Below are 11,503 nucleotides of genomic sequence, written 5' to 3' on the forward strand. Positions count from 1 at the left end.
AAGTAAAAGAATACGATAATAGCAAATTTCTATTCTTCTTACAGTTCGTAAAGTAGATTCCTCTTTATCACCGGTCCATAAAGTATATTCCTACTTTACAGCTATTGGTAAATAGATCCTTGGTTAATAATGATGTTAAGTAGATTTCTATTTTATCGATAGTCAGTTCATTTCTATTTTGCTAATAAAGAAAAATTTAGATAAATCCTAATTTACCAACATATCAGTGAAGCATTTTACTATCATACTCATTTATGCAGTATATACGAAATCTATTAGAATCGATTTGATATTCACGTTCCTATAAATTGCTTTATAAAGAAGAAAATGTCAATTTTCTGGAGGAAACTTTTATTATATACTTTTTTTTTTATCAACATAAATCATTTTATAATTGGATAAAAAAGATTGACAAATTGCTATTGAACACTTCTGATGTTTCTCATTAATTTTATCTTTTTTTTTATTTTGTTTAACTTCTTGCATTACAATCTCAATTTTTACAAACAATTTAATATTTATGATGTAAAGGTTATATTTATAATATAAAAAGATGAAGCTATAATATAAAAATACATGCATGCTCCAAGAAAAACACGTTAATATATTCGCAATATGGCATATATTTGATAGATATTTATTAATGTAAAAAGTTAATTGAATTGTTTTGTTATTTTGATTTTTTCTTTCTTGTATTTACAATATGTTTAATTAAATCTTATTATACTGTAAAATTGTTTTTTTCCATTATTCAATAACTGAAGAATAACTTTCAATAATTGTGTAATGCCGATCAATAACTGACATTTTTGCTGTTAATGTTTATAATATCGTAGAATAACAAAAATAATTTTTCTCTTAACGCATGCTATTTCATTACATTATTCTTATTTCATCTTTTCAAATAAAATTTAATTAACAAAATCGAAAAATTCCATCTATTGCACATACGTTCGAAGATAATGTAAAGTTATCAATTTAAATCTCTCGGCTTTCGTTGCATCTATTGCCTTATTAAAAAATTCCATGTCTTCTATATTCTTGACAGTCATTTTATCCATATCTACAACATTGCTTTCATTAGCGAGTACTATATGAATCAACCAAAATGAAGTGATCAATCCGTACAAGCAAAACTTCTTTAATTCCAACTTGAACCATTCTATGGTCAAATTCTTAAGATCTCCCTCGGAAACGCCATACTCTTTAAGCTTTTCCACAAACGTACAGTGATAAAGCTCGATCAAATTATCATATTTATCTTCAATTATGCAAGATCTTACGCTTGAGTACACGAAATAATGAAAGTCAAGGGCGACAGATGTATGCCGAGATAATTGAAAATCAACGAATTTTATATCAAGCAGTTTACCGTTCTTATCGTACTTGTAAAGGATATTGTTTATCCATGCATCCCCATGACAAATAGTGAAATACCTATCTTTCGGTAAGGAAAGCAATTTTGCTATTACATCGTAGCAATTATTTTTGAGAGATTTTACATACTCTATCGCCTTTTCTAACTCTGCCGTTTGAAGTTTTATTGATTCCAAATGATCGGTTGCACTAATCAGACCGTTTTCAAGGGTCTTACCAACGGCAACATTCAAATCTACCGGGAAAATGTTTTCCTTCAATGGACTTGCCAATTTTTCAAAGTTTTCACAATCCTTCAATTTTATCGATAGAGACTTCGCATGCCACTTCGCCAGTGTCTGAAAGAGAGAAAAAACGTGAATATTTCTTTCATTACTTATGTAATAAATTTTTCAATAATCATTATCGACGACTGTACATTGATTTTTAACAACATGAGAAAGAAGAATAAAAATATTTCTCATCCTTGACTATAATTAATAAATAAATTCTGAAAACTAAACTAAATAATAAATTAAATAATATTGTTTAAATAAAAACTTTCTCGATGACGTGTTCCGGAACATAGAAGTAAATCAAATACGACAATCCTATAAAAGCGATTGCCTTGGCAGATGTTTGCCGTTGTACGCATCTTGCATACGCAATTAATCATATTATCTTTTATAAACAGCTGAACATATGTATCCGGTGAAAAGAATACATACATAAAAATTATTAATAAAAAACTTTCATAGAAATATCGAGAAAAAAATTTTCGATAGTACCTGAATGGTGAACAAGGTATGTTCCAAATCAAGATAATTTTGTCTTTTGCAGTTAATGTATCCTTTCTCTCGCAAATCTTCCATAATAATTTCCTTCTGGTCGACGTAAACGCAACGCGGACCATAATCACCGACGACAGGAAGGATCTTTTCATACATGTATCCTTCGATAATGAAAAAATCCGCGGTATTGATGAATTCGGCAACAGGACGAAAATGAGGAAGAATTTTAGTCATAAAATTTTTTTTGTAAGCTATAAATAGAAAAAAAAACAAAAAGTTGATTCGATAAGTCGTTGTTCGGCTATTCATTGATAAATTAACAAAGAGATCGCAATGAAACGTTTTATATGTTGATCGAAAATCAATGAGTAATACTAACGACTTCCGTTTCCATATTTGCCGACGACTACAGTTCTGATCATAACGGAGGTATAGTTGTCACCTAGATTGGAACCCGCTTCATCTTTAGCTTCATTAATAACGAGTTCATCATCACCTTCAAACTTCTTTAACAAAGGCTGCATCTTCTTTATGATATCTATAAAAAATTATTAAAAAAAAAAAAAAACAAGAAATAAAAGGACAAATATATTTGAATGTCTTTGTGAATAATGTCGAAGGAAAAAAAAATAACAATAAATAAATCGTCTAATTAAGCTTCTTCGTGAAAGCAGAAAATCGGTAAAATAATATTATCATAAAATCTTTCTCTGGTACCTGACATAGACCTCTCCTCCATTTTTGGTTGTAACTGTACTAGATCTAAGCCGATAGCAAACTATTTTCTTAGTAGAAAGAGCTGGCGTAATAACGTATTAAGATGCTTAGCGTAGCGTCAAAGATAAGTACAAATATCGCGGAGAATTAACTAACTTCTCCCATCTTGATTATGTTCTTTTGCTCTCTTTCTCTCTCTCTCTCTCTCTCTCTCTTCCTCATAATAATACTATTCCTAAGAAAAGAATTGTAACTCTAATACCATCATTATAAACTTTTCTAGCAAACACGATTATACAAAACTACCATATATGGTTATCACTTCACTGAACCCACAATATCACTCGCAACATTGCATATATATATATATTTATATGTATATATATATATATATATATATATATATATATATATATACATATATATATTCTATCCACCAAAAATATACACTTGAGCTCACGCGAGTACAAATAATAACTATCAACAAGGTCAAGAGCTGATAAATTGGACGAACGTTACAACAATCTGACATCCCATTGATTTATCTCTTTCCTTCTTTATTTCTTTCTCTCTCTTTAATCTGGCATTATCTTTAGAAGAGTGCTATGTCACCGCTTGACCTTGAACGAATAGACAAGTATGTAGGAACTCAACTATTCTTGAATTCTGGTCTATAGATATGCCCAACTGTATATATTTACTTACGCATAACTTCTTTATTTTTTGTTTTCGTTTATATAATTGATAAAATGTCAAAAAACTTCACGATCGACTTCTTCATAAATTTTTCTTATTTATTCGAATAAGTAAGTACCAACTTAAAAAAAAATTGTTTAAATATAAATAAAAAAAGATTGAAGAAGAGAACATTAAGTATGTAATATAAGATGTAATATGTAAGAATGTAAGATGTAAAATGTAAAGGAAGCAGATGATATGTCGTTCATTATCACGCGATAAGAATTATTGCTTATAGCAATATACGTAATGCTCATTCGCTAATTACACAGAGCAATCGATATTTTTACGAAGACCATGAAATCCACGAGCGCATATAAAAAATTGAAATAGAGATAAATAATGATTACGAAGATAAATTTTATCATTTTCATAAAAAAATTGATAAGTATAAATGCGACAAAACAACAATAATATAAATATAATATACAAAATGTGATGAAGAAATAAAAAATAGTAAAAATTTTTAGAAATAAGATTTTTAAAATAATAAAGAAAAATAAAAAATAATTTCATAGATTTTCATTAGATACTGTTACTTATACTCGAATATTAATATTCATTTATATTTAATGTATAAACAATAGACAATATGTAGCAAAAATTATAGAAATAAATATAAAAATCTTTCTTTTAATTTTCATTAAATAATCGCAATGAGCTTCTGGATTGATCAGATAAGAGATAAAGAAAGAAAGAGAGAGAGATAGCTATGTTTTTTAACTTCATTTTTCTTATGCAGTAGAAATTGCTTCCAACGTTTTTTCTTAATTATAATAGACCGTCATGGAGCCTTATTAATATGGCCATTTACGAAACTCTCTCTCTCTCTCTCTATTTCTCTTTCTCTCCGCTTCTTTTTCTCTCTTTTTGCAATATATGTTGGTTTATACGTACTTTCAGATGAGCGATTCAACAAAAAGTTTTCCTTCGACATCTTGTCAATTGATTGATTAATCGGTAACAAATCAAGGAACACGTGCTTCTGAACACCGTTAACGATTTTTAAAAAATGACGATTTTGTGAAGCAGAATTGACATAAATGAATAATTTCTAATCGCGAACGATCACCCACCAATTTCCTTGTTATCTCGACAACGCACATAACTTACAAAACTCTCTCTCTTCCTCTCTTCCTCTCTCTTTATCTTTTTCTCTCTCTCTCTTTCTCACTCTCTATTTCTCTGCGTTTTTATTCATTTTATTCGTTTCTTATGTTTCAGAAGCCATTAAAAATGAAGATCTTTTCTTTCAAAAAACATACATAAAAAATAACAAAATTATTCTTTTTTTTCTTATCTATAATAGTTATATTTCTCTATAAAACCATAATAATTATTATACTAATTATTATTTTACTATAATAATAATTATTAATATAATTATCGATTATTTTGTCGAAAACAATTCATCTTGATTCATACGTTGACAAAAATTTGATCAAACAATCTTTGCACAATATACCATATGGTATCTTATAAATATTAAATAAAAAAAAAGCAAAAGAGCCTTTCTTTCGGCTTGAAATATATTTGTTCACAACACGTTCTTTCGATCCTATCTTCTTCGTAAACAGGATCGTTATTATGTAACCGACCATACTCTCTCGACAAATATTCTGTACTGACAACTTTTGCCCGCCCGAAGAGACTTATACACCTGTGAGATCTCTTCCAAAGAATGTCCACAATCAAAGAGACGCGGAAGACGTTGGATAAAACTCATCTGTACGATAACGTCCTCAAACTACTGCCAAAAATTTGTTACAGATTCCTTGATTCAGAAACGAAATCTATTTCGGTAATACGCAGCTGTCAAATGAACAGTTCAAATAAAGAAATGGAAAGTACAAATAAATTGATTATATTCGTTTATATGAGCATTAGGATTGCATTAGTATTCTAGATTTTATTCCACATTTTAGTGCAAAGCAAAGAAAAGGCTATATGCCGAAGAGATCTCCACAAATTGTGGCTCAAGAGACTAACTATAGGCTATTGAGTTATTTTTAACAAAGTAAGAACATCCGCAATAGTAGATTTCTGTTTGACCGAATAAAAGAATTCGATAAAAGCATATTCCTATTTTTCCTACGGTTCGTAAAGTAGATTCCTCTTTATCACCGGTCCATAAAGTAATTCCTGCTTTATGGCTATTGGTAAATATATCCTTAGTTAATAATGATGTTAAATAGATTTCTATTTTAACGACGGTCAGTAAGATATATTACTGTTTTATCAATCAAGAAAAATTTGGATAAATTCTGGTATACCAATATTTAAATGGAGCATTTTACTGCCATACTCATTTATATAGTATATATAAAGATTATCAGGTTTGATATTAACGTTTTTACTTTATAAAGAAGAAAATGTTAATTTTCTAAAGGAAAGTTTTATTTTTAATTTATATTTAATTTTTTTATATTTAATATATATATAAGATTTTTTTATATTTAATAAATATATAAGAGAATATGTGGAAAATATAGAGGAACGATAATCTGAATATAAACGCATGGTGCGATGCTTCAGCCCGTAGTAATTTCTAAAATTCCACTATCAACAGTTTCATTATGTTCCATATGCGAAATAAAGCATATGTTTATTTATTATTCAAGTGTATTAAAATCATTCTTAAAATATTTCCTATTTATTCTAAATCACCCTATATTCACATATCAATATAATTCAATCGAAAGAATAAATCTTTTTTTATTAAAAATATATATTTTAAATATTATTTTATAATTAACCATTGAAAAAAATGCTTATGATATCTATTATAAATTTTAACTTTGACCGCTAAATAGGAATCGTGTTGACAATTAATCGTACATAAAGTGCACCCGGTTCGAAATTTTATAACAAAATGAACATCGATCTCGTTATTGCGATGATGAACGTTATAGATCATTTATCAAATTTGCTGTAAATTATTATGAATCTATGTAATAATAAATAAAATGAAAAACAATAAATAATAATAAGTATTATAAGTACTTCGAAAAACGTCCATGAAATGGTTCAAAAAATACCAAAATGATAAACTCTAAAAATTTATACAGGATTTCGAGTGACTAATGGACCATATTCTTGTAAATAAATAATAACACACTTCTTTAATAATACGTAACATGTTTATAAATTTATAGTGGTATTTAAATTGAGTTTATTTAAAATAATTAAATTGTCTAACATGAATGCTTAAAATTGATAATTGGTTTTCTTTATTCGCAGGCATAAAACTTTCTTCTTAATCATTAAATAATTATAAATTTTCCCGAAATCAGATAAAATAAATTAAGATATTGCTATTAATCATTTTTAATCTTTCTCATTGAAGTTTTATGTTTTCTTTCGTCCAAAACTTTTGCTTAACTCCTTGTATTACAATTTGTGTTTTTACAAACAATTTAATATTTATAATGTAAAGATTAATATACTTATAATATAAAAAGACGTAGTCATAATATAAAAAGACGTGTATATTCTAAGAAAAAATCGTTAATATACTAGCAATTTGGCACATATTTGATGCATCGTAATTAAGATAAAAAGTTAATTGAATTGTTTTATTATTTTGATTTTTTCTTTCTTGTATTTAAAATTGTATTAATATTTCATCAGATTGTATTATAATAAATTTTTTCTTTCTTCTAATTATTCTATAATTAAATGATAACTTTTCAATAATGGCTATAATACCGGTCAATAACTAACATTTTTGCTGTTAATATTTATAATATTATAGAATTACAAAAATATTTTTTTTCTCAACTCATACTACTTCTTTTCAAGTAAATTTTAATTGGCAAGATTAAAAAATATGAAACATAATTACACATGGTCTACATCTGTGATAGTTGTTCCCTTTGTCTATTTCTTAAAAATTCCATCTATTGCACATACGTTCGAAGATAATGCAAAGCTATGAATTTAAATCTCTCGGCTTTCGTTGCATCTATTGTCCTATTAAAAAATTCCATGTTTTTTATATCCTCGGCAGTTATTTTATCCATATCTAAAACGTTGGTTTCATCAGCGAGTACTACATGAATCAACCAGAATCCAGTGACCAATCCGTACAAGCTAAACTTCTTTAATTCCGACTTGAACCATTCCATGGTCAAATTCTTAAGATCTCCCTCGGAAACGCCGTACTCTTTAAGCTTTTCCACAAACGTACGATGATAAAGCTCGATCAAATTATCGTAATTATCTTCAATAATGCAAGATCTTACGCTCGAGTACACGAAATAATGGAAGTCAAGGGCGACAGATGTATGCCGAGATATTTGAAAATCAACGAATTTGATATCAAACAGTTTACCGTTCTTATCATACTTGTAAAGGATGTTGTTTATCCATGCATCCCCATGACAGATAGTGAAATACCTATCTTTCGGTAAGGAAAGCAACTTTGCTATTATATCGTAGCATTTATTTTTGAGAGATTTCACATACTCTATCGCCTTTTTTAACTCTGCCGTTTGAAGTTTTATTGATTCCAAGTGACTGATTGCACTATCCAAACCCCCGTCAACGGTCCTGCCAACGGCATCGTTCGAATCTACCGGAAAAATGTTTTCCTTCAATGGACTTGCCAATTTTTCAAAGTTTTCACAATCCTTCAATTTTATCGATAGAGACTTCGCATGCCACTTCGCCAGTGTCTGAAAGAGAGAAAAAACGTGAATATTTCTTTCATTACTTGTGTAATAAATTTTTCAATAATCATTATCGACGACTATGCATTGATTTTTCACAACATGAGAAAGAAGAATAAAAATATTTCTCATTCTTGACTATAATTAATAAATAAATTCTGAAAACTAAACTAAGTAATAAATTAAATAATATTGTTTAAATAAAAATTTTCTCGATGACGTGTTCCGGAACATAGAAGAAAATCAAATACGATAATCCTATAAAAGCGATTGCCTTGGCAGATGTTTGCCGTTGTACGCATCTTCCATACGCAATTAGTCGTATTATCTTTTATAAACGGCTGAACACATGTATCCGGTGGAAATAATACATATATGAAAATTATTAATAAAAAACTTGCATAGAAATATCAAGAAAAATATTTTCGATAGTACCTGAATGGTAAACAAGGTATGTTCCAAATCAAGATAATTCTGTCTTTTGCAGTTAGTATATCCTTTCTCGCGCAAATCTTCCATAATAATTTCCTCCTCGTCGACGTAAACGCAACGCGGACCATAATCACCGACGACAGGAAGGATCTTTTCATACATGTATCCTTCGATGACGTATAAAGCATCGGTATGCATGAATTCGGTAACGGGACGAAAATGAGGAAGAATCTTCGTCATGAAATTTTTCTTATAAGCTATAAATAGAAGAAAAACAAAAAGTTGATTCGATAAGTCCTTGTTCGGCTATTTATTGATAAATTAACAAAGAGATCGCAATGAAACGTTTTATATGTTGATCGAAAATCAATGAGTAATACTAACGACTTCCGTTTCCATATTTGCCGACGACTACAGTTCTGATCATAACGGAGGTATAGTTGTCACCCACATTGGAACCCGCCTCATCTTTGGCTTCACGAATAACGAGTTCATCATCACCTTCAAACTTCCTTAACAAAGGCTGCATCTTCTTTATGATATCTGTAAAAAATTATTAAAAAAAAAAAAAACAAGAAGTAAAAGAACAAATATATTTGAATGTCTTTGTAAATAATGTCGAAGGAAAAAAAATAACAATAAACAAATCGTCTAATTAAGCTTCTTCGTGAAAGCAGAAAATCGGTAGAATAGTATTATCGTAAAATCTTCTGCTCGTACCTGACATAGATCTTTGCTCCATTTTTGATTGTAACCGCACTAGACCTAGGCCGATAGCAAACTATTTGCTTGATAGCAAGAGCTGCCATAATAATGCATTAACGTGCTTTGACGTAGCGCCGAAGATAAGTGTAGATATTGCAGGGAATCAACTGACTTCTCGCATCTTGATTATGTTCTCTTCCTCTCTCTCTCTCCCTTCCACATCTCTCTCTCTCTCTCTCTCTCTCTCTCTCTCTCTCTCTCTCTCTCTCTCTCTCCCTCTCTCGCTCCCCCTCACAATAATATTACTCCTAAGAAAAAAATTGTAATTCTACTACTGTCATTATGAACGTTTCTAGCACCACGACTATACAAAGCTACCATATATGGTTATTACTTCGTTAAACCCATAGTAACACTGCATATGTATATTCTATCCACCAAGAATATACATTTGAATACATGCGAGCAAAAGTATTGACTATTAACAAGGTCAAGAGCTAATAAATCGGACGGACGTTGCAACGATCTAACATCTCGTTTCTCTATTTCTTTCCCTCTCTTTGATCTAGCGTCATCTCTGGAAGAGTGCTATGTCATCGCTTCACCTTGAAAAAGTAGACAAGTACATAGGAACTCGACTGTTCTTGAATTCTGATCTGCAGATATGCACAACATATATATGCATCCTTACGTATGACTTCTTTACTTTTTGTTTTCGTTTATGTAATCGATGAAATGTCTAAAAATTTCGCAATCGACTTCTTTACAAAGTTTTTTTACTTATTCGAATATATGAAAGCACGTATATAGGTAAGTGCTTAAGCAAGTATCGATTTGGAAAAAAATTTTTTAAATACGAATAAAAAAAAGGTTGAAGAGAAAATTAAGCGGTACAAATGTAAGATGTAAAACGGAAGCAAATGGCATGTTGTTCATTGTCACGTGATAAGAATTATTGCTTATAGCAATATACGTAATAGTCGTCCGCTAATTACACAGAGCAATCGGTATCGTCACGAAAACCGTGAAATCCACGAGTGGATATAAAGATTGAAATAGAGACAAGTAACGATTATGAAGATAAATTTTATCATTTTCACAAAAAAACTGATAAGTATAAATGCGACAAAACAACAATAATATAAACGTAATATATAAAATGTAATGAAGAAATAAAAAATAGTAAAGATTTTTAGAATAAGATTTCTAAAATAGTAAAGAAAAATAAAAAATAATTTTATAAATTTTCATTAGATACTGTTACTTCTACTCGAATATTAATATTCATTTACATTTAATGTATAAATTTAATGTATAAAAAGTAAACAATATGTAGCAAAAATTATGGAAATAAGCATAAAAATCTTTCTTTTAATTTTCATTAAATAATCGCAGTGAGTTTCTCGATTGACTAGATAAGGAATAAATAAAGAAAGAGAGAGATAGCTATGTATTTTCTTATGCAATAGAAACTACTTCTAACGTTTTTTCTTATGCATTATAGAACGTCATGAAGCGTTATTAATATTGCAATTTACGAATCTCTCTTTCTCTTTCTCTCTCTCTCTCTCTCTCTCTCTCTCTCTCTCTCTCTCTCTCTCTCTCTTTTTCTCTCTTTGCAACATATGTTGATTTATACATACTTTCAGTTGAACGATTCAATAAAAAGTTTTTCTTCGACATCTTGTCATTTGTAGGTTCCATTAATTGATCAATGGGTAACAAATCAACAAATACGTGCTTCCAAACACTGTTAACGATTTTAAAAGAATGACGAATTTGTGAACCACGATTGACATAAATAATCTCTAATCGCGAACGATCACCCACCAATTTTTTTCTTATCTCGGCGACCTACATAACAATACTGGGAGCTTTCGGTTTTCCTCGCAGTACATTGACTCCACTTTTTAAATGATTAAGTTACGTAAACAATCATTTGATAATTATTATCATAATCACCTCGAAAAAAAAAACAAGATTAGAAACTGAAGATGTCAATGAACTCTTTTATGCTTCCAATAAAACTTGATTGGAAATATATTTTCCCTTTTCATAAAACTCTTTTTCGTTAAAAAAACAACTTTTATATTT

At 29.3% G+C, this 11,503-nt stretch overlaps 2 protein-coding genes across 6 annotated transcripts; both read right to left on the reverse strand.

The window, feature by feature from the left end:
• Window positions 1-445: 445 nt before the first annotated feature.
• LOC127063606 (uncharacterized) lies at window positions 446-4,930 on the reverse strand. 4 transcript variants are annotated; one of them, XM_050993610.1, is made up of 5 exons: window positions 4,500-4,928; window positions 2,865-3,099; window positions 2,527-2,685; window positions 2,145-2,398; window positions 446-1,715 (listed from the first exon to the last, which is right to left on the reverse strand). In XM_050993610.1, the coding sequence occupies exons 2-5, from the start codon at window positions 2,884-2,886 to the stop codon at window positions 939-941; spliced, it is 1,212 nt and encodes a 403-aa protein (XP_050849567.1). In that variant the 5' UTR covers window positions 2,887-3,099; window positions 4,500-4,928; the 3' UTR covers window positions 446-938. The 4 variants fall into 4 exon arrangements, with proteins under 4 accessions (XP_050849567.1, XP_050849568.1, XP_050849565.1 ...); XM_050993611.1 differs by lacking the exon at window positions 4,500-4,928 and adding an exon at window positions 3,570-3,585; XM_050993608.1 differs by lacking the exon at window positions 2,865-3,099 and having other exon boundaries at window positions 4,500-4,930.
• A 1,790-nt stretch (window positions 4,931-6,720) lies between these two features.
• LOC127063605 (uncharacterized) lies at window positions 6,721-11,141 on the reverse strand. Of its 2 annotated transcripts, none has more exons than XM_050993606.1 (4): window positions 11,053-11,141; window positions 9,089-9,247; window positions 8,708-8,961; window positions 6,721-8,278 (listed from the first exon to the last, which is right to left on the reverse strand). In XM_050993606.1, exons 1-4 carry the CDS (start codon window positions 11,111-11,113, stop codon window positions 7,502-7,504), a joined length of 1,251 nt encoding a protein of 416 aa, XP_050849563.1. In that variant the 5' UTR covers window positions 11,114-11,141; the 3' UTR covers window positions 6,721-7,501. The 2 variants fall into 2 exon arrangements, with proteins under 2 accessions (XP_050849563.1, XP_050849564.1); XM_050993607.1 differs by lacking the exon at window positions 11,053-11,141 and adding an exon at window positions 9,425-9,694.
• Window positions 11,142-11,503: the final 362 nt, after the last annotated feature.

The sequence above is a fragment of the Vespula vulgaris genome, chromosome 4 (assembly GCF_905475345.1).
Source record: "Vespula vulgaris chromosome 4, iyVesVulg1.1, whole genome shotgun sequence".
Taxonomy (NCBI): Eukaryota; Metazoa; Arthropoda; class Insecta; order Hymenoptera; family Vespidae; genus Vespula; species Vespula vulgaris.